The sequence below is a fragment of the Pogoniulus pusillus genome, chromosome 18 (genome assembly GCF_015220805.1).
Source record: "Pogoniulus pusillus isolate bPogPus1 chromosome 18, bPogPus1.pri, whole genome shotgun sequence".
Taxonomy (NCBI): Eukaryota; Metazoa; Chordata; class Aves; order Piciformes; family Lybiidae; genus Pogoniulus; species Pogoniulus pusillus.
The window spans coordinates 23,509,037-23,531,929 of NC_087281.1; the positions used below are offsets into that span (position 1 = coordinate 23,509,037).

Consider the following 22,893-nt stretch of genomic DNA (forward strand, 5'->3'; position numbering starts at 1 on the left):
AGCTATCCCAGAAAGCAACAATATACCTGGCACACAAGACTCAGGGTAAATGTATTTGCCAGGGGAAAAAAAAGGCTAAGTCATCAAGGATGTCAACATCCTGTATTTGCTAGATCCAGGAGAGCAGCACAAGGCAGGAATCCTCTAAGGGCACAGGAAGATGCACACATGCCTGTCTGCCACTGCCACAGCTGTTCTGCTGCAACCTACTGATAGTACAGATTGTTAAACCAAAATCATTTCAGTAGTCATACAAAAATTCTGTTACTGCCAAGGGGACAGTAGTGCTGCAGGAGACTTTTTTGGCCCGCCAGTGTCACAGGTTTAAAAGTCCAAATACAGACATCTGAGTTGAAACACATGCTAACAGGGAATTGCCACTCACTGCTGGAAAAAAAGGAACCTTTTCCAAACCTAGCCATGGACCATAAGGGAACAAAATCTTTCAGATCCTTTCTGGCTTTGAGGTAAAAGTTGTTGCCCCTGCTTTCTCCAAATAATTTTGCACATTGAACTTTGCTTTGCTGAATCTTGTATTGTCCTAGAGGAGCAGGTCACAGATCATTCACAGGATGTCAGGGGTTAAAAGGGACCCAAAGAGATCGTTGAGTCCAACGCCCCTGCCACAGCAGGACTATAGTCTAGCTCAGGTCACAGAGGAACACATCCAGACGGGCCTTGAAAGTCTCCAGAGGAGACTCCACAACCTCTCTGGGGAGCCTGTTCCAGTGCTCTGGGACCCTTACCACAAAGAAATCCCCCCTTGTGTTGAGGTGGAACCTCCTGTGCTGCAGCTTAGAATCACAGAATCAGCCAGCTTGGGAGAGACCTTGTGGTGGTAGGCCTGACGGGGCAAACATGGGCTTACCCATGTTGGCTTGCCCAGAAATGTTCCCCTGCTCCCCCTGCTTCTGTGCTGGGGGGAGGCAAGTGTGGGAGGAAGCCCTGACTTCACCGAATATGGTGAGGCCTAGCAAAGTGCCATTCTGACTGGCTAAACTGTGTCCCATGCCCCATTAGTCTCAGGCTGGATATTGATAAAAAGGACAGGCAGATAGCACGAGGGCTGCTGCTGCCTCATTTTGCATCCTGAATTTGCCTGGAGAGCTTACGAGGGCAGGCTCTAAATGCCTGCATGTGATCATCCAGACTGCCGCTGTGCTCAGACTGCACACTGCAAGACACCCTGCCTGCACCTGAAAGTCTCCTGCCAAGACGAGAAGTCCTGGAGACACACAGATTGTCCAGAGGAGCCCAGAGGCAAGGTCAGGGATTGTCTGCCTCCTTTCCAGAAGCCTGGGAGAAATCAAGTCTCAGTGGCCAATGGGACAGAGCTCCATCTGCTTTGGGCACTGCCTGATTTACAGTGTTGTGAGTCAATACTTAAAAGCCTCTTCCAGTACAATATTCACATTTGCCACTTGCAGAAATAAGTGCTCGAGTTCTGCCTGTGCCCTGCCTGTATACATTTCCAACCTGTGCACTGTTTTGAACATGTGAATAAGTTTCTGGTGAGTTTTAATGTTAATAAACAGTTTTCATAGTTATTAACAATCATTGCCTGGGTAGCAAAATTAATACAGATTATTAATTTTGCATGATCTGTCACAGACCTCCAAGCTCATCCAGGCCAACCTAGCACCCAGCCCTATCCAACTGACTTGACCATGGCCATCCTGTAGGTGCTCTGTGATGGCACTCAAGATATCTGTTCCATGACCTTGCCTGGCACTGAGGTCAGGCTTACATCCATTGCTCCTTGTCCTATCACAGGGAGCAGTGAGCAGAGCCTGTCTCCTCCCTCCTGACCCCCAGCCCTCAGATATTTATAAACATTTATTGAATCCCCTCTCAGTCTTCTCTTCTCCAGACTAAAAAGCCCCAGGTCCCTCAGCCTCTCCTCATCAGGCAGTGCTCCAGTCTCCTAATCATCCTCTTAGCCCTCTGCTGGACCGTCTCCAGCAGATCTCGGTCCCTCTTAAACTGGGGAGCCAAACCTGAATGCAGTACTCAAGATGAGGTCTCAGAAGGGCAGAGTAGGTGGGGGGAGGAGAACCTCCCTTGATCTGCTGGACACACTCTTGCTAATACACTCCAGGATCCCATTGGCCTTCTTGGCCACAAGGGCACATTGCTGTGCCGTGGGTAACTTATCCACCACGACTCCCAGGTCCCTCTCCAGAGGGCTGCTCTCCAGCAGATCACCTCCCAGCCTGTACTGGTGCAGCCTGTACTCTGCACTGGAGACAATCCAGAGCACTACTGACAGTTTTGGAGTAAGAAGACTGGAGACAGGGACACGCTTGCACAAAAAGGCAAAACACTGTGAAACCACTGTTTTTACTGACCATGCCAGCTCTGGCCACTAGTGATTTAAAACGAGAGGCTTCTGTGTATATCTGACGTTATCCTTCAGCAAAGGGTGTCCAACTGGCATGGGTTTTTTGCACCACTTAGGGCCTCTCTTCCAGATGGGCTTTGCAGATCTGACGGACCAGCGAGTCAGATACCTGTTAAAACACAAAACCATTTCAGCATGAGACAGCACTGGGAAAAGGTTCCAAATGAGGCAGGCACTGCAGCCTGTGCCTTGCCACATGCCTCCTTGTAAAAGGAATAACCCTGAGCAGAGCCCTTGCAGGTGAGAAGGGACCACTGGAAAGGAATGTCTGTTTCAGAGCTTCTAATCTGCACCTCTGTGCTGAACCCACTGGCAGCTGCCTGGTTTCCAGCCTCACAAAACCAGATCAGGTGCAGTGTCCAGGCTGCTGGCATGCTGTCCACCTGCAGCTAAGCTGCACTGCCAAATTCCTGCACTGCAACTGAGTCCAAGACTGAATGCATGCAGCCTCTACGGGAGGTGTTACTTCAACAGCTGACCTCAGTAAGGCGAACCGACTACAAAGGCTGAACGCTGTAAGAAATACCAACGCCAAGAGAGTGTTCATTTGCTTCCAGTGAATAATCAATTCTTCCTTCTGCAGGGCCATGCATTTTTGGTCTACTCTTGTATTTTCACATGCCCAAATGTGATTCAGTGCTCTCTGTACAACACTGTTGCAGCCTGCTGATTCAGGATGTTATAATCGGCAGTTTAAAGAGGCACTAGAATGGAGTTAGCACAATTGCCAATCTCTGTGTAGAGCAATGTCTGGCAAATAGCCTCTGCCTTTTACCATTTGAAGGTTGAGTCTTGGCTTTGCAAACAGGCTGGGGATTTCAGATCTAGAATCAGTTACTGGAAATCCTACCCTGTGACTGGGTGGCCTGGACTTTTGTTAGGCTTTAAATCTTTTGCTACCAGTAGAGAGGGGAATAGGGGTCCTTAGAGGAGTCTTTTCAGACAATAACAATCCAAAGTAAAACCCTAGCATAATCTGCACAAACAATACTCCAACAAATTAGAATCTGGAACAGACTGATAAACTTTGTCCAGTGATGTTTGCATGCCTCTGTTGAGTAATCCCATGGTCTTAATGTAACCTCAATCAGTCATCCTCTCCCCAAGCAGCTTTGTTACCTTTTATTTGCATGGTGCAAATGTGAGATATTAAGAACTTTGGACAGAGACCATACAATGCATTTGTTTGAAGGCATGTGGCACATTCCTGAGGGCGACAAAGAAAGCTTGCTATGCTAGGCAGCTATAGACTGCACAACAGCAGCCCATTTTCCCACCACTTGCTGCTTCCAAAATGCTTTGCTTTTGCTTTGAGGAATTTATGACAGTTAAAACACCTAGAAGTAACAGTAGGAGGGGCCTGAGACACAGCATAGAACAAGAGCCAACCACTCCTTCGCCTCTGCATGCATTAAATTAGTCCCTTTTGACCTTTATGTTATGCTAGTGCATTAGTGGAATCCCTTACATAACTCCAGGACAGGAAATAGGAGAGACTCAGTCCTGTCTCTAATTTCACATGCAAGAGCTGCTCAGAGAGACCAAATACAGGCCCCAGTGTGGAATATGGCAAAGAACTACGGCAAGGCAGCTCCTCTGGGAGAAGCTGTGGGGTACTAGATGGACACACGGGGCCAGGTCCTTCTTTTCATGCTGTTCTTGCACAAGGGGAGGTCTGTAGCACGAGTTTTGGTATTTAAAGGCTGCACTTACAGTGAAGGAGGGAAAAAAAAAAACCAAATTGTTTTAAAGCATCAGTGTGCCAAGTGCAGTTCTGGTCACACATCCAGATGCTTAAAGGAAAGTGCTCCCATGACAATCCATGATCTCAGTGTGGGAGAAGTGAACGTGTGAAAGGGAGATACACAACAATGCAGTGTGCAGGTTTAGGCAGACAGTGGCCTCTTAAGAAATCTCCGTTCCTGTCTCGGGGCTGGAAGTGCACACCCCAGTTCTGCATAGGAAGAAGGATTTAGTAATGGCCTGATTTTAAAGCTTTTGTCATTTCTCCTTTAAGCAGGTCTAATCCAGCCCTCTGGTCCAGGCCTTTGGCTTCCTTTGGGGACTGCAGGCTGGGGCTTTTCATTGTTAGCTGAAACAGACATTTGGACGCTTTCCCTTCCTGGAGCACATTTGCTTTTAGCACTTTTAATACTTGCTTTGTCTCAAACTCTCAAACTTGTCCTATTTGCTGCCTTAAAAAAAAAAAGGCAAAACAAAAAACAACCAACAAAAAAACCTTGATTCAGCAGTGGCAAAACCCTGATGCCTGGGAGCAGTCATTCTACAAAGTTCCTCTTTTCCTCACTCCACTTCCTACGGCTTCACATTTTTTTTTCCTTCCTGAGCGTAAAAGTAACGCACAGAACTTAGATCTGAGAGCCTCCAAGCTCAGCACACAGGACTTCCCTGCAATCTCTGCTGTCCATGTAAGGCAGCACGCCCCTTTGCTAGCCAAGTCATCCAACGTTCCACTGTATCCAACCCCCCAGCTTGTCTCGGGGAGTTTTTATAATAACCTGCAGACACACAATGGCAGATGGTCTGAATTTTCTCAACCAGTTGAGAGCTGTCAGGAGAAAGCCTCCTTGAGAATGCCAAATGCAGATGTCCCACAGTCTCCTAAGCTGTTACCTCAGTGTGCAGAGCTCTCACTCTGGGCAAATCTGGACACAACTGGCAACCTTGGGGACCAGCAACTCACTTTGGGGCTCTACTTGCCCCATGACAGGGTGTGGGGCAACAACTAGAATCCTTAGACTCAAGCTGCAGAAATGAATAGTTCAGATACAGTGTGAAGGGAAGCCTGGTGGGACTGCCCTGATGGGAAAATGCAAGACACACAACGGGATGGAAGAAGCTGTGGTTAGTCACTCGCAGTCACTGCAATCGCCTAAAAATCTCTGTGGCATGTGGAAGGCTACTTCCATGCACTTTATTCCCTGGACAGGAGGGCTCAAAAGCCTTCCCACCCAGAGGCTGCCACTTAACACCTAGGACTAGGCACAGGGCTTTCATGTGCTGGATAAGGGAAATGACCTGCCCATGAGGCAACTGCAGTCTTGCACACAGCCCAAGTGAAGGCCATGCCGGTGCAGTTCAAGGCTGAACTTCTGAACCCTCACTGAACTTCTTCAATCTGGCTTTTGTTTGGATTGAGAGCAGAAGGCAGAGGGCTACAGAATGCAGGAAGCACTCGATCAAAGTCCTGGCAAGACTGCCTCCTCCCTGCCACATCCCTTCCCATGACACCTCTTGGCTCGGCTCACCTGCGAGCCGCTTGGGCTCTTTGCTTTTGAATTCACATGCTATACACAGCATAGTTTCCATGCAGATGAGAGAAACCACATGCTGCTGGAGTGAAATGCTGATAGCAGTGAAACCAGATTCTGCTCCCAGGGATGAGAGGTGTCCACAGAGCCTGAGAATTTTGTAATTCATGAGGAGTTCATATGGAACCTGCCCCCTTCCTTACAGCAACTTCTTCAGTTCAGGATATTATCTGTGCCAGGTTCTGTTCTTGCAGTAGGAAGCTGACAATGGAGTGGCAGCTGAGCGCTCAAAATCAAGTACTCCATAATCTGCAGCACCTCTTGCTGACAGAGGAACCTCTGACGTTCCTTAAGGCCTTCTGGAAATGGAACAAGTTCACAGCGTTGTGCTTTAACCACTATTTTGCACCTGCCAGAAGAAAGAGTGCTATATTCACATTAAGAGAGCATCTAAGTGCTGGCTTGAACTCAGCGGCTGTTCTGGATAGAGTGTTGGTCCACACTATCCACGTGACAGCCTTCACACTGTAAAGAAAACTGCTGAGCTATTCAGGTTTCCTTTCCCAAAAGCAAAGACAGAAGTTTGACCTGCAGCTGCGGCCTGTTTCCTAAATGATGCTGATGTGTGGTGGCCTGCACACACAGGACTCTGGAATCTGAGAACAGTTGGTCTCTCTGCACAGTGCTGGTGAAGCCCCTGAGAGCTTCCTCGGCCTCATGGGCTAGTGAGTATCTTTTCTTGCTACAGCACATAACTGGAAGTGAACAGGCCAGGCTGGAGCAAAAACAGATCCAGAAATAACAGGGGCAAGTTACGAAGAGGAGAATCCAGGATGAGGGAACAATCCGCTGCAAGACAGCCTTCCTTCTGGAATCATCCCTTAGAAACAATGAAAGCCCCAGACTGGGCCAAACATGAGAAAATGAACTGCAGGGAGTAATCCTGCATTGGTGGGGTAAACTTCATTGATTTTCCATTCCAATTTCTGAAAACAAACTATATAGGAGAGAGGGGGCAGGAGAGTAGACTCAAAAGTTTATGGGTGATGTGGGTACTCCCATGGTCATATATCTTCAGAAGTACACACAGCTAGTAAAGCAGTTAAGTAGTGACATTCACAAGTTACTGCTGTCAAAACCAAATCAGGCAGAAAGCAAAAAGGCAAAGAACTGGAGTTCAGGAAATGAGACCTGGACAGTGTCCCAGCTGAACAGGGCAGAAGAGAACTAGGGAGTGAACAGCAGTTGAATTCTGATCACAAGGCCTTCTCAAACATCTCCTAGCACCTAGGCACAAAAAACACTTAAGCACAAATTTCCTTTCCCAGTGTGTGAGGACTCTGGCAAGGGTGAGAGTGCTGCACCCTATTCCTGCCTAGTCCTTTCTGTGGAGGAGCAGGAGGCACCTGCCTGCACTGCTGAAACAGCCTACTTTGCTTGGCTGAATAAGCACGAAAAGTGAGAACTGGGGGGTTGGGGAAGCAAAGCACCGAGGCACAAATCTCCTTTCCCAGTGTGTGAGGACCCTGGTGGTTTGGCTCACACTGCCATTTCACTTTCATCTTACACCTTCTCCTCCTCCTCCGTGTTACACTACACATCCTGGATGTGTGATCCCACGCTGTGTTGAGACAGCTGGATGACCAAGAACAAGGTGGGATCTGCAGACCACTACTTCCCAGAGTATTCTGCTCTGCCTCTTCCAATCCAGTAATAGACACAGTGCCAGGAGACAGGGTGTGTAGGGGGAGGCCTGCTGCCAAATGACCTAGTGCAAAGCAGGGAAGTTCTTAATCCTCTGCAGAAAAACCTGAGGCATATGGGAGGGAATGTCCAAAGTTCATACAATGGAGACAAATCACTAGAGAAGAGAGAGCAGGGATTCTGCATTTTAGAAAACATCACTGAACAAGCACCAGAGGAGCATGTTTTGGAGAGGCAGAGCAGCATCCCTGACCCTAGTTAAAACAAGGTACCATGCTGATAGTTCCATATGGTGGCATGTTACATTTTAAGCTCAGCTAGGAGCTAGCCAGTGCATGCCAGACACTTTGTATGTGAAACAGGCTCACTTTGAACAGGGTGACTGTGACATGGACCCAAAGGTTCTGGCCAAGATAGCCACAACTGCAGGCAAAGAAAAGCTGAGGAGCAGCTTTTCTGATGCACTAAGAAGTGTATGTTAACATAGCTCCTCAGCCATTATATGTTGCCTTAGTACCTTTGTCCAGGAACCATGCAGCTGGCCCGTGCATTGTTTCAGGGGCAAAGAGCAAAGCTTTTCATGAGGATGATTTGTCCCTCTTTCAGCAGCAGATGGAAAACTGCTCTCAAAAATATTGACACAAGCTTGGAAAAAGCCTGGCCAAACAGCATCAACAAGAGCTTTGCAAAGCCTCAGAGAAATGGTGTAATCTGCCAGGCAGGGATTGCTACTCTGAGTCTACGTTCAGTAAGTGAATGCTCAGGTTCCTATTAGGCTAGAGGTACTGGGATCTGACTCCACAAGTTACACCTCTCACAGCAAATCTCCAATCTCAGGCAGTGTGAGTGGTATCAGTCCCTGAAGTTATCTTAGGCTTTCATCTTGGTCCTGCCACTCTAGAAGCTGATGGTGTAGTCTAATGTCAAGAGTTCCAGTATCAGCAGCACAGCCTTCAGCCCGGTCAGCAAGGCTTTCTGTCCCTAGATGATAGAAATTCTCAGAGAAACATGTGGGGCAAATCTGGAGTAGACAACAACTTCTCAGAAGTCCCTCCTTTACTAAAGTGAAAGATTTCTCAATTTGGAGTGAAGATCTAGACAAGAGATTGCTTACAGGGGAGCAAGGAGAGGAATTTCAGGGCAGAAAGGGTGAGCACACAGAAGTATAGGTAAGACTGAGAAACACTGTCCTTCAGCAGGACAATGCTTAATGTCACAGTCTTGAGAGAGACCTTTACAGTGCTCTGTTCTTTTCACCTTACACTTCCTATTGTAGAGCACTTTATCAGGAACTGTGTTTTCTGAGAGCAAAGCAAGCAAAGCACTCTTCCATGCACAATGCAAGCTCCTGATGGCGCAACAGTAAGTGCAGCTGAGTGAGAGGCATCAGGAAGAGTGGCTGCGGGACTGCAAATGGACCAAATTCTCAGTATACTGGGTGCTACTGGCCACCTGTGAGAACTATCCACCTCAGTTTGCAGCCCTGATACATGTTTGTCTCCAGCTCTGTTCTCTGGCTTGTTGCTGCATGACTACTTTGTTTTGAGCAGGGAGGACCAAAGTCCCACAGAGCCAAGCATGCAATGCCTCTCTCACCTTTACAAGCATCAGTGGCACCGCAACGAGTGAGCTTCTGTGTCACGATCTCCTGTGCCTGGTTCCTTTGCAGACTGGGTTAAAGGTCCCTCAAGCAGCTGGTGGCAATTCAATAGTTCCAGCCATTCAATATGGGCACTTTAGTTTGCTCCTGAAGTGTGGCTGGTGTCATTTTGGAGGGGATAGGGTGCAGGAAAGTGTATTTCAGTACCACAGGCAGGGCACAGAAAAGGTTGCCACTACAGGCAGAGCTGGAGAGCACAGGGACTTCTTAGGCTGCTCTTAAGGAAGGTACATTATTACCTGTGTTCCTGTCTTAGGAAAGCCTTAACAACGGGCCAAAGCACATAATGAGGCACCTCAGATTCTCCCTCTTGGCATTCCCAGGGCTAGAGCAGCAGTGCAGAAAGGGACCAGTACCTCTCATTTAAGCAAGGAGATGAAGACAAGTAGAGCAGGCAGAGCAGCAACCTCAAGAAAAGCTGTAGTTCAAGGCTTTAGAAAATACACCCCTTAACTGTGCAAAGTGCTGCTTGTTCTAAGAGGCTCTCTGTAGATCCTGTTGATCCCTTCCTGAACTGGCACTTCAAAATCCATCAGACACAAATGCAGTGAAGGGACAGGCTACGCTGGGTGTACAGCCCTGATACTACACCACAGGAAACTGTTGATAAAAGCTCTGGCTTCACTTCCAAAATAAGTATTGGTTGAATGTCTTCAGCATATGAGTACCCTTCCGTCCTCTCTTCAGGCTAGAGAAAGGAAGACCTTTTTATCTCTTGCCTTATGTGGTGCCAGCTGCTGTTCCAGAGAGCAATGCAGGAAGTGCAGGCTGGGGCAGGTACAGTCACAACTCTCCCAGAACTGCAAAGGCCAAGATTTCACACAGCTCCAGTACACAGAGCTCACCTCTTCCAGCAGGCCAAGAAGACAGTTTCATGAAGGACTAGAAGAGTGCTCCTGAAGTGCCTCTGCACTCCAGCCTGGCTCCAGGACTCATTTGTTTAGTTTCAGCCGTACCACCAAAACTTCCAATGTGATTTCCTTATCCCACTCTCTTGTCTCCACCTAGACCCCAGAGGTCAGTGTGTCAATGCTATTCCCTCTCCTCAGCAACAGCTTTGCCTTTTTTTTCTAAACTCTGCTTCCACTTTGCCCACTTCGTTCCCTTGCTGTGAGGGAAAAAAGGAGGATGGTGTAGGGAGGAACTAATCATGCAAAAGGGAGGGTTGGGATCCCAATCTCCAATTCAAATCTCTTAATTTTAGAGGTATAGCATCACACCTACTTGCATGTGGAAAGTATCTGGAGGTATTTGCTCTTTGTTCTCACTAGAAGGCTATGGAACAACTTGCAAGAGTCAGGCAGTAGATGTGGAGTGCTGGTGCAATCCCAGTGAGATACAGGAGCTACCATTTCCTGTCTCAACCTGCTATGCAGGGCTGCTATGTGAATGCTAACTCGGTGTGCTCCACCCCACAGCTGCTAGACAGGCACAGCTACTGAAGATTTCCAAAGACTTTTAAGACACAGGAAAGAAGTTTTCAGAGGTGAAGTATCTGATGGCTACAGAGCTGCATCAAATGCAGAGTGCTCTAATTTGATCCTCACTGATACTCAATGTGCATCCTGTCAGTATCCAGGGGACACTGCCCAGAGCTTGCCTCAAATCTCCACTGTAGAGTCAGACCTGAAATGCAGGAGTCTTCAGCCACTGCTATCCCTGCAGCCTAAGCTCTCCCAGCAACAGCCCCATAGCCTCTGGTAACCCCATGGCTTGTTCATAAACCACTCTGACATCCCCATGGAAACAAAGAGTGAGGTCATAAGCAGGGGATTAGCACTTCTGAGTGCCCAGCACAGTGCAGGAGGTGACCACAGGCTTTTCCTTCACCCATCAAAGGCCAGGGGCCATCCAGTTCAGGAAGGAAGAAGAGACCCTGTTGAATAGGAAGGGCAGGGGAAGGGTGAATTGCTGACTGGGGGAAACAGGAATGGAGCAGAGGGGAACAGGCTTATGATGGGCCCTTGCTAGCTGCTCAGCCCCCAGCTCACTGCTGGCACACCTGGGCACACTCTTGCTGTTGGGGACCATGCACTAAAAGGCTAAGAGAGCAGCTCACTCACTACCCTGGACTTTGAAAGAGCCTACTATGGCCTCTTCAAAGGTTTGCTAAAAGGAGAAACATGGGATAAAGCCCTGGAGGGGAGAGGAGCCCAAGAAAGCCGGTTAATATTCAAGGATTACTTCCTCCAAGCCCAGGACTGTTGGGAAAATGAAAAACACTAACTGTTAATATAGATGAGGTTCAAGACCTCCTGAAAAATCTCAAGATACCCAAGTCCATGGGATCTGATGGGATCCCTCTGTGAGTCCTGAGTGAACTGGTGGAGGAGTCTGCTAACCTGCTTTGCATTGTATTTGAAAAGTCAGGCCAATCTGACTGGAAAAGGGGAAATATAATCCCCAGTTTCAGAAAGTGTAAAAAAGGAAGATGCAGAAGTCCAGGCTGGGCAGTCTCACCTCCTTGCCTTGCAAGATTATGAAGCAGATTTTCCTAGAAACTCTGCTGAGGCACATGAATATGGGGGTGATTGGTGGCAGCTAATATGGCTTCACCAAAGGCATATCATGCCTGACAAATGTAGTGGCCCTCTGTGATGGGGTAAGAGAGAGATGACAGGGGGGAGAGAGGGGGCAGGGGGCAGAGAAGTATTCACCTGTTGAGCACTGGTTTCTTGGGGATATGCCCTTCAGGAAGTGGAGGCCTGTGGTTTGGCAACAAACCTGAAATAGAAAGATGTGAGAATATTTTGCAGTGCCTCGTTGCTTCTATAGCATCCAGAAGCTGCATTACACCTTGTAAGCCAGGCAACCCAGGTCCCTGCTGGGACAGTACAGCAAAAACTCAAAGCACAGCAGAAAGAGTACTCTCTCTTTAGTCATTGCTGAACGTATAGCCCAGCCAGAGAGAAGCTAGGAAATTCTGTGGGTGGGAAAGACACACAGGCACTCAAGCTTATCAAAGAGGCTTTCTGAGAATGCAGAGGCACTGGTGTCCAATCAGATTCCATCTTCAGGGTGATAATCTGTTAAAATTCTCAGTGCACTTAACTTTGATACAACTCAGGTACCAGGCATAAAGGTCAGCACAATACTCCAACCGCATCAACCCGAGTTCTGCTCCCAGAGCTCAGCAAAAAGTCCTCGCAAGGCAGGCAGCAGACAGGTGCATGTTACTAACAAGGCAGGTCAAGCTTAAGCTAAGTCAAGTGATTTCAGAAGCTGTTTTTTAATTGTTAGTTACCAGAGACCAAACTACTACCCAGATCGAGACTCAGTAGACTCATCTGCAGAGGAAATGTCTGCTGCCAAGGAAGCAGAACAAGTAGTCTCCAGTCCATCATCTCGTCCCAGCACTTGGACCATAATGAGCTTGCAGGTTTAACGGGACACTGACATCTCACTGAGCCATACTAACTGGGTGAGAGATGCCTCTCGAGGGATTCTATAGGTAGCCCACAGTTAGGGGTTGTCTCAGGAAGAGGCTAGGTACCTGCACGGTGAGCCATCTGCACACAGACAGCAATCTTCTTGTGCTCCTCCAGGCAGAGACCTGTGATCCTTCGTGGCAGCATCCCTCCATCAGAACGGATAAACTGACTCAGCAGCAAGACATCCTGAGGGAGCAAGAGAAAAGCAAACCCAGCACTGTTACAGCTACTTTAACTGCTGTGATTGTAGGTGTTGTGATGACCCTTATGCTCTGCACAGAACTCAGAACAAAACAATGATTACTTTTTACACATTTTGGCTGTAGCTTCACAACAAGTGGCTTCGGCTTGCTCTCGTTCTGCCTGCCAGCTTGGCTCACTAAGGTCACTCAGATGGTCTGAGTCTTCCCCTGATTTTTTGAGCGTAAACATATGATGTCAACTGCAATCTCTGCTACTTCGCTGTCACTTGCTCCAAGATTCTAGCAAAGATTATTATGTGTCCTAGGTACTCAGGCACAGTTACACAAGACCTACAGATGGATAGTGTTTACACAACTTGAAATGCCACCACAGCTGCTAACCTAAAGGTCACAGATGTGTTAGGTCACCTCTGGCCCCCTCCTCGTTCCCTCAGAGCAGAACTGTTCTCTACTATCTACTCCTCAAACTTTTATCCAGTTTCCCATGGTAGAACTTTTCTCATGTCTCTCTGGAGAGGTGAAGAGCAGGGAAATGGTCCAAGATCTTGCACAAAGAATCTTTTTGTAAGAAAAGAGCATGTACTGATGAGAAAGGCCGAAGTGGATAAATGGCTGCCTTCAGTCCTTTGACTCTGCACGCATTTAGGTGGGGCGATCACAGCTGTGCTGGACGAAAGGAGCACTTGGGGCATGCAGAGGGTTCATCCATGATTCAAGACTCATTTAGATCACACTGCTGTTGACCTTTCCAATTAAGAGCTCTAGAAATGTAAAGCACTGCTAATCAAAACAAAATTCAAAGGATCTCTAGCATCAGACAGTATCACACAGGGCTGGGACGATTTTTGCAGCACAGCACAACAGCTGCTGTGTGAGTGTCCATTCACTGCACCCAGTGCAACATCTCAGTACTTACGACACGTGCTCTCCATTTCCAGACACAGCACAAGGGCACATCTATCCCTCAGGCCGGGTCCCCTTGACATGCTGATGTCAGCATACGTTGGCCCAGAAGGCCTCTGCAGACTCTGTGTTTGCCTTTTCCCTGTCTGTTGAGAGATGCTGCTGGTTGAGAGCTTACTTCACCACTGCTGTAAACACGTTCATAGTCAAGGTAGCTGAGCCATGGAAGAAACCTGCCAGCAATCACCCCAATAGACTGAGAAGTCAAACTAGGTGTGCCAGCACTTCACCCCCTTCCCCCATCTAGGGCAGCAGGCAGGAACAAAGAGTCCTTGTTGCTATTCACATTGGGTGACCCCCAAGCCTGCCTGTTGTTCAGATTTGCAGGCCTGCTCCTAGCCCACATCTTTGCTCTTTACAAAGAGCTCCCTGGAGCAGTCCTAGCTTCATTTACTGCCCTTACAAATGCAATCACAAGTGGACATATAAATGAATATTCAGAAACGTAGCTATCCAGGAATTATACATGTACCCTACCATGTAAGATCAGCTCAGCTCTGAAGGAGCCTTCTGGAATTCAGTATGGCTTTCTGGTAATGACTGACTACGACAAGAAAGTTCTTCACTGGGAGAGTCATTGGACACTGGAATGGGCTGCCTGGGGAGGTGGTGGAGTCGCTGTCCCTGGAGCTGTTCAAGGCAAGATTGGATGTGGCACTTGGTGCCATGGTCTAGCCTTGAGCTCTGTGGCAAAGGGTTGCACTTGATGATCTATGAGGTCTCTTCCAACCCTGATGATACTATGATATAAGTTTTGCAGTCAATATTTAGAGGTTCTTTTGTCTTGGGTTTTTGTGCTTCCCTCTCTCTGCCTTCAACCCCACCCTAATATTATCATGATGCAGAATTTCCCTCTTTCCTTATCTGGCTTCCTTTCTACCTCCACTTATCATCAATAAACTTGTTCAGATTTTCAAATCCAGCTCCTTTTAAACACCACAGGTTAGGCAAATGCTCCCTGATACAATATGTCAAAATACCAACCACCATACAAAGTGATGTATCCAAAGGTGTGTCCTCAGATCGGCTAGAACAAGGCCTTGCCAATCAGAACAGTAACCAGGGGACTAGTTGGTGCCAGCTGTGTTGATGGAAACTGGATAGAGGCCAGCTAAACAGTCCAAGGGCACTGACTTTTGGCCACTCCTGAAATGTACTGGATTGAATTCAGGAAACCAGAGCAAAACCCAGCCCTGTTTTTCCCCTTTTCTTTAGCCACACAGTTCTCTAAATCACCAACAGCCATTCAGCACAGAGACATCGCTTCCTTAAGTGAAAAAGAGCTCTTCAGCTGCAAGTGCCTAGAAAGAGGAAAAACTTCTAGACTTTTCTGTAAGCCTGCTGCACTGTTCTGTGCACAAGAGGAACAAGGGAGCTGATGGCAAGCTTGAAGCTGTTCCAGTCTTTGCAACTGTGAAAGCCTAAGCAGGCCACAGGCTCTTGTGAAGGGTGTGTGTGGTCCAAGTGATTTCTTTTATTACCACCACGCCTCATGGAGTCACAGGGTTGTTATCAAGTGTTTCCATGCAAAGAGAGGAGGTAGGAAGCAAAATGAGACAGACTTTGTTATTCTCCCCATGGAAAAAAAAAAAGCAGGAAAATCCATCCTCTGTTATTATCTCTGACCAAAAGTGTCACCGAGTGACCAACACCTGCACGTGGCAGTGCTTTTGTAACCGAAATCATTCCTGTCCCAGCCGCTGCAACTCCACATTACACTCGTGTCGTCTGGCTGAAAAAGCCACACGTTTGACAGAAGGTTTGTCCATTTCTGAAGACCTCCACATTTAACAGGCCAGGTGCCTTACCCAGAGGACTCATCCAGATGCAGCTCAGCACCGGGAAAGGCAGACAGGTGCAGCCAACTTTACGGGGCAGCTGCGGAGAAGCGCGAACAGCTACGCGGAGGGCTCAAAGTGAAAAATAGGTCTGGCAAGTTCTCCTGGCGCCGTCATGTTCCATCAAACTCAGATTCTGTGCTAGTGCACAGCCAAGCCTGTAACCACGGATTTGCTTTAATCACTGGACAGCTCCCACGAGGCTGGACCCAGATTCCCACCCCTGTAATCTGCAGCATTAGATGAAAACAACTTGGATTGAATTAATCTAGGACTAATAGGCAAAGCTTGCAGCTTGGTTTCCCCTAATTGCTGCCAAAGCAAAATGACATATTTACTGCCTACTGAGATTAATGATGTTTGAAGTGAATAAGGGGAAAAATGAAAATCAAGTTTTGCCTTCACCTCTAAAAGGGCTGGATAAGCTTGCTAACCGAAACACTACGTACAGCACGCTCCTGTGAACGGACTGCAACCGAAATGCAGAGGCATTTCTGCACTGTAATATCTGCAAACAATTTGAAAAGCAGGATCTTGGATGGCTTGCATACAATTCATTAAAACCTTTCTTTACTGCAAGAAGAGTTCTGTCTGTGTGGGCTGTGTAAGACTAGTCTGCCAGTCATTATCCCCAGCTATACAAGAGTCTAGTTTTAACTTTCTCCCTTAGTCCTGGGAGCTGTACACCATTCTCCAGGCATTTTTAACAGGATTGCAGATTTCAGTCTAGTTTCACCCTAACAATGACCAAACCCAAATTTTTAATGTCCAATGAATTTGGAAAAAAAAAAAAATCAACTAAGGTTTCTGCTTCAATGGGTGTGCAGACCACAAACTCTAGGAATTTATACCCAAGCCTCAGCAGGGACTAAGGGCTGAACTGGCAAAGACAACTGCAGCCCTCTACACCACAGCTGAGGCAGGTTGGAATCATGACCTACTAGTGCTCACAATGCCTGCTCAGTTGATTAATAACTTTGGGAACTTTAGTCCCCCAGTTCTCTGACAGTCAAAGTAACTCATTATGCCACTACTTTAGACTGTGCTAGTTGCACATGACAAAAGGAAAGTCCTATGAGGTCATATTACTCAGCTCCCTCAGGGGCTAATTCAACACTTCCCTTTTCACAGTGCTTCATTCACCTCAATTACAAGCGTCCTAAGCAAAAAAGCTCACACTTTCCCTTCTGTGCAACTGACTGATCTCAATTTATCAATTTCAAAGAAGACTGTGATCTATCTATCCTGATCTCTTAGCCAGCACAGGTTATAGGTTATGCTGTATGAACTCGTCTGTATCTAAGGAAAATAGCTGTTCTCAATTTACAGATCTTAGGACAATTAACCACCAGTGAGGGAACTGTGTCACTGTTTAATTACCCATACAGTCAAATGCACACACTTTGTTATTTAGGCATTTCAAGATTCTGCTGCTCATCACTATTGCAGCAAAGAAAAACAGCAGTGAGCTCTTTTGTGAAGAAAAGGGTGATTTTGTTCACCATAGCATTTAAAAGACTGAAAATTCATGACTGGTACAAAGCATTCAAACACAAAAGGGCTTTTTTTTAATCAAGCAGAAAAGGTGGTTCACTCCAGAACTGAAATGTCTCCTAGTTCTCATCAGCCCTTCAGAGGAAAGCTTCTAAACACTGAGGCAATAAGCTTATGTAGTTCTGAAATACCAGCTCATATTGTCCTCTTTAGCACTTTGTCCAAGGGCTCCTCTGCTCCAGAGCAGGTGGCCTGGATATATACATATACACCAAACACATGCACGACAGCCAGGATGGTCACATTCCTAGCTTGACTCTCAGGACCACAGTTTCTTGGGACAAATCTCAGCAGTGCTTCTCAAGACTCTGGCTGCAGGATAACATAGTTTTCTCCTGCATCCACACTGAATGATAGAAATAACGACCTATCAAACTGACTTGTGGAAGAAGAAAACTCATAACCTTAGCTCACTCTACACACACCCGTAAGACTCACACTTTACATTGTGTTTGTTGGGACCAACAGCCTACATCTAATCCTGGAAGTTAGGCTCTACAGTCTGAAACTGCTTCTTTGACTCTTGATGACACTGGTGTCTCTGTGTGCAAGTCTTCTACGACAGAAAGCAGTAGTAAGTGAGACTATAAATTAGTTTCCAAGATTCAGTCCATTCCTGTAGCTCATTTCATCCCCAAGTACTGGTTTATAGTTTCTCTGGAGCTGTTAATGTGTGACTCATGGTATGCTTTCTGGAAATCTGTACTCAGTGTAATAGTGCTGTTGACTCCTCAGGTTGGAAAGTCAAATAAAACTGTATTAACCCCCCCCTATTTTCTAGTGGATGCAATTGGTCTGTTTTGATCACAACACAATTCAGCAACCATGAAGAAAGTGTCGCAAGAGATCACTGCATTCAAACATGAGCTACACAAAACCCCACCACGATCTGTTTTTGTAATACTTTCCATAGCTTAATGCTATTTGGAGTTTCTTCTAAATTACCATCACCTGCAAATTCACTGTATTTGTAGCTTTTTTCCAATTTCTGAGAAAGCAAAACAGAGAATGTCAAATCCCACCCCCGCCTCAAACTCATTTTGCTATTCAATATTGCGTCCAGCTTAATTCTGAACCACTGACGATGCCTGAATCCTAAACAACTGAATTTCTGCAATACAGGCTTTTGAAGATCATAGAATGGTTTAGGTCAGAAGGGACCTCAAAGATCATCTAGTTCCAACTCCCTGACATAGGCAGGGACACCTCCCACTAGAATAGGTTGCTCAAGGACTCATCCAACCTAGCCTTGAACACCTCCAGGGAGACAGCATCTACAACCTCCCTGGGCAACCTGTTCCAGTGTCTCACCACTCTCACTATAAAGAACTTCTTCCTAACATCTAGTTTAAATCTCCCCTCTGCCAGTTTAAACCCATTACTCCTCTTCCTTTCATTACAAGACCTTGTAAATAGTCCCTCCCCAGCTTTCTTGTAGACCCCTTCAGATACTGGAATGCTACTACAAAGTCTGCTCTAGGCTGAAGAGCCCCAACTCTCACAGCCTGTCCTCGTAGAAGAGGTGCTCCAGCCCTCTGATCATACTAAACTGATTTTATTTACATCTTGCACCTCTGATTTCACATGCCTGCAGGAATTGCAAGCATTTTGTCTGGCACTATTGCTGTGCTCACATTCTTCATAATTCATGAGTCATAATTAGTCCTACCCAACATCACTTTTCACTCCCAGCTGATTCCATTTTACTTGGAATCTGCAATATTTGATTTACCACGTTGTAATCATCAGCATCATACTCATCTTCCTCTTTTAACTACTTTGTATTTCACTTGCTATTTGCAAACCTTTTGGTGATTCCAGAGGATTTTTGGGAGTGTTTTCAAAAAACCCTGCAAGTGGCACAGTGCATTCACAGGCCAATTCCCCTATGGTTTTGGGGCCATATGCAATACAGGCCTGGTGGTCTCTATCAGATTAAATGCTTATCTCTGTATCTGTCTCTTGCTTTTGTTTCACGTTTGCGAGACTGCTACTACTATCTAGACATTAAAGCATAGTTTTTCTTCTGTGTGCTCCAGGACTGCATGTCAGCAGCTCACTCATTCTGCAGCTAATGCAGCTTTCAGTCTCCTTTTCCTGTTACTAATGGACTCTCTCTTACAAAGATTTCTTTTCCTCCAGATGCACTGGTATCTCTGTCACCCTAATCCTACTGACATTAACTTATTCTGAGTTTTCTGTTGCCTTATCTGAGGAACAGCACATTCCTGTGTGGTTTTCTAATTCCAGTACTGGGTTTTTAGCTTGCAAGGGAGGCCCCTAGTCCTTTTGTAAACTCTGTTTGAATAACCTCTCGTAATGTTACGTTCTGCTACTTCCATCTCACGCTTCTTATTCTACAGTGTTTTTGACTGTTGTGCTTTTGTTTCAAAGCATTACAGGATTTCCCTTCCATTTTCCACATTTAGTGCTAGTAATTCTCTCACTACTTAATAATAGCATTTCCTTCAACTACTCTGACTCAAACATTTCTTCTGCTGCAAGGGATGTAAACATGTATGCTCTCCTTCTTACCCATCAAGAATTTCAGAGGGTATGTAAAACAGTTATTACCTTAGTGGACAATGACCCATTCAGACAGTGTAGTGCCTGAAGACATAACTGATGCAGTCAGGTCTTCTGGCCTCTCTGGAGATAGACCAGTTGACTACATGTTGCATTCCAGTTTGATTCTCCTGGAAGTGCAATGCTGAAAGGCAGCTGGGCACAAAAGAGGTGTATACGTAGCCTTCTCAGATCAGATGGCCACGTATAGAATTCCAAACCTCCTATTTGATAGGACCTCGTATTTCTTTTTTCCAGCAAAAACATCAGCCAAGGCAAACAGTTACTATGTAGGAAACTTCTGTTACACCCTACAGAAGGAGAGATCGAGTTAATAATCTTGACTACACCCACGAAAAGACAAGAGAGGTGAGGCTGTGCAGTATGTAGACCTGAGAGCAGTGTTTTTGCTTGAGGATAGGACAACTCTCCTTCATTAAACTTACCACATAGTCGTACTTATGCTTCAGATTCCAGCGACAGATAGGACACTGGCCAGAGGGGTTTGGAGGAGTTGGTGTTTCAGGATCCTCTAAAATTCTCCCTTCAATCTAGGAAGCAATTCAAAGGATACAACGATTAGGCATGGTTTAGACCTGCAGCTACGGGAAGAAGAAAGTAAATAGGAGGGCATAGAGAACTGTGATGGTTTGGGTGCTACCTGCCCTCCCCCTCACTTAGGAAAATCACCCAGATTAGACCCAAGGGCTTTGTTAACTTCTTGTATGTTTCACTAAGTGCAAACTTATCAGTGTGAAGTTCTCCTGTCTGGCTGAATTCCATTTATTACAGTACTCCTTAGAAGCACCATGCCTTGAAATTGTAGTGGCACTTTAATAACCAAAAGCTTTAAAACACGTGTCTTCTGCGCACATGAGAATGTCACAGAATGGCAGACACAAGCTGGGGACAAAAATATGCAGGGAAAATTCTCAACAAAAGCTAAGTTTAAGATGGCACCATTAGGAAATGTCTGCAGGTTTGTGGCTTTTCGTTCCCTTGTTTTGTGTGTGGCTCTTTTTTTTTTTCAAGTATTTTATTATTTATATTTAAGCCCACCAACATTCATCTGATTCACGTCAAACACTCCCCTTAACACTGATAAGAGCAAGGACATATAGAAAGATGGATTCAGAAGACTGACAGAGTTGGTAGGAGTGACCAGAGAACACGTTAAGAAATACTGACAGCCTTTTGGTTGGTCATTTTAGGCTATTTCCCAGAAGATTTTTCTTCACTTAGGTGCAGTAATTGACCTTGGATTGATGATAGGATGTTATATAGTAGAAATATCCAGATCTCCCTTATGCTTCTAGAATGTGCCAGAAAGAATTATTTTTCCAAAGGGCTCTGCTATTGCAATGCACACCCTCTGTGCTTCAAACCTCAGTTAAAGTATTGGGACCTAGCACTTACAGTTTGCATGCCCTTTGAAACTGGCTGAGCACAGCAATCCACTGTGTGTGCTGTGCTGGCCTGCCAGGCTCTCTCCTTGTTCTGGTTAAAACAATTTTAGGGCAGGCTCTTTTCTTCAGGTCTTGGTGCAAAGACTAGCAGTTTGGCACCTGAAGAGAACTAGAAGAGTCTTTTCATCACACCTACCATTACACCTTAAATGTATTCTTGTCCAGTCTTAGAGATCTTGCTAACTGCCATGTCCTACTCAACACACAAGTAAACCAGAAGTAATCTTTGCCATTTAGGTTTCAAATGTGGCAATGTCCACCAGTACAAACATGACAAGAACAAAACTCAGACTTTCAAAGGCATGAGCAACCAGGTTTTGACTGTTTCACTAGCAAATAAAAAGTTGTTCCCACCTTATCACTTACCTATATTATAGATTAGCAGTTAGATGCATTGTCTTCTGCCTACTACTAAGTAAATCTTGGTCCACTCTCCTCATCAGATATGTATTTCAAACTATCTGTGCTACCTTTCTCCAGGCAAGGCAAAAACTGACATATACAATGTGAGAAGGACAGCACAATGTCCTTTCCCCTTCCATAATTTCAGTACTGCTTCTGAAAAAAACCAGTTCTCTTGAAAAGGTGCAACTGATCTGAGAGTGTTAGCTCAGCTAAAATTCTAGTTCTACTCCTTCAGTCTCCCAGTTCTCTTGAAAAGGTGCAACTGATCTGACAGTGTTAGCTCAGCTGAAATTCTAGTTCTACTCCTTCAATCTCTTCCTGCCTGTCTTAAGCCATAGCTGAGAAAATGCCCATCAGTTACTCAAAACCTGTGGTCTATTTTCAGGAGCAGTTTCCCTTCAGCAATTAAGGTTTTGCTGAGGACACTCCTGCCCCTGAACGCTTGGGGTTTTCTCTACCACGAAGGGTGCTAGGAGATGCAAGCCTTTTATCACCTGCAGCCACTGCGGCACACACCGCAATGACCAAACACAGCTCCGAGACGAGCAGCACGCGTGGGGTACAGCCAGGTCAGGGCCATCCTGCAGCGCCTTGCCGCCTAGGGAGAGGGGACAAACCTCCTCCGTGCCTGCCCACACTGGAGAGGATGCCAAGCGCCACTACTCTGAGCAACAAACGCCAGCAGAGCGCTGCCGCTCGCCTGCCTCCCGTCAGGGCTCACAGGGGCCCTGCAGCAGCTGGCCAGAGCCCCCTGACCCCAGTGAGAGGGCCATGAGCCCGACCTGCAGCCGCTGAAGCTCCTGTCGCCTGCATGTACTCAGGACAGAATCCCACCTCGCTCTCGCCTGCACGCCGTGAGGCGCCTTTGGGGCAGAAAAGCCATTCTGTTCCTTTGCTCACTTGGGGCTTGTGGCTGTAGGGCACAGGGACGCTGCACGCCACAGGTACACACACAGCGAAGCTGCGGGAGGGAAAAGCGGCGGCAAGGGCAACGGTACCGAGGGAAACGGGTGCGGGCACTTACTGTGGTCGTGTTGCCTTCAGTCGTCTCAACGACTGAAAGAAAGAAAAGAGAGAAAAGGCCCAAATGAGGCTCCGCTCAGCCGAACAGAAACGGCACTTTGGGGGAGAGAGGGTGAAGCACAGCAAACACCACCGTGTCTGCCGGCCGCGGAGAGGCGGCGGGGGGCGGGCCACCGCTGGGTAGCTGGGGGCCGCCGCTGGACTCACCTTCGCGGAGGCCTCGGGCCGGTGGCGAGGCCCAGCCGTTCCCGAGGAGCCCAGCGAGCAACCGCCGCCAGCCCCCGCGCAGGAGGCCGGGCGCCGCCATCTTGCGCCGTCACGGCCGCTGCCGCCAGCGCCGCTTCCGCCAGAGGCAGGGCGGGCCCGGCCGCGGCATGGCGCTGCGCTGCGCTGCGCTGCGCTGCGCCG

The 22,893-nt window shown here is 47.0% G+C and overlaps 1 protein-coding gene and 1 long non-coding RNA gene across 2 annotated transcripts; both read right to left on the reverse strand.

Moving 5' to 3' along the window:
* Window positions 1–2,321: 2,321 nt before the first annotated feature.
* Window positions 2,322–22,841, reverse strand: MRPS18A (mitochondrial ribosomal protein S18A). Its single transcript, XM_064158797.1, has 6 exons — window positions 22,693–22,841; window positions 22,487–22,518; window positions 20,038–20,142; window positions 12,531–12,654; window positions 11,695–11,761; window positions 2,322–2,510 (listed from the first exon to the last, which is right to left on the reverse strand). Exons 1-6 carry the CDS (start codon window positions 22,790–22,792, stop codon window positions 2,366–2,368), a joined length of 573 nt encoding a protein of 190 aa, XP_064014867.1. The 5' UTR covers window positions 22,793–22,841; the 3' UTR covers window positions 2,322–2,365.
* On the reverse strand, window positions 14,531–19,890 carry LOC135183608 (uncharacterized). The gene is made up of 2 exons (XR_010305615.1): window positions 19,601–19,890; window positions 14,531–15,630 (listed from the first exon to the last, which is right to left on the reverse strand). It is a non-coding gene; the product is annotated as an uncharacterized LOC135183608 (long non-coding RNA).
* Window positions 22,842–22,893: the final 52 nt, after the last annotated feature.

Coding starts and splice junctions, on each gene's coding strand:
- MRPS18A (XM_064158797.1), bottom strand. CDS start 22,792: ATGGCGGCGCCCGGCCTCCTGCGCGGGGGCTGGCGGCGGTTGCTCGCT. Junction 22,519..22,692: donor GGCCCGAGGCCTCCGCGAAG/GTGAGTCCAGCG, acceptor TCTTTCTTTCAG/TCGTTGAGACGACTGAAGGC. Junction 20,143..22,486: donor CTGAAGGCAACACGACCACA/GTAAGTGCCCGC, acceptor ATTGCTTCCTAG/ATTGAAGGGAGAATTTTAGA.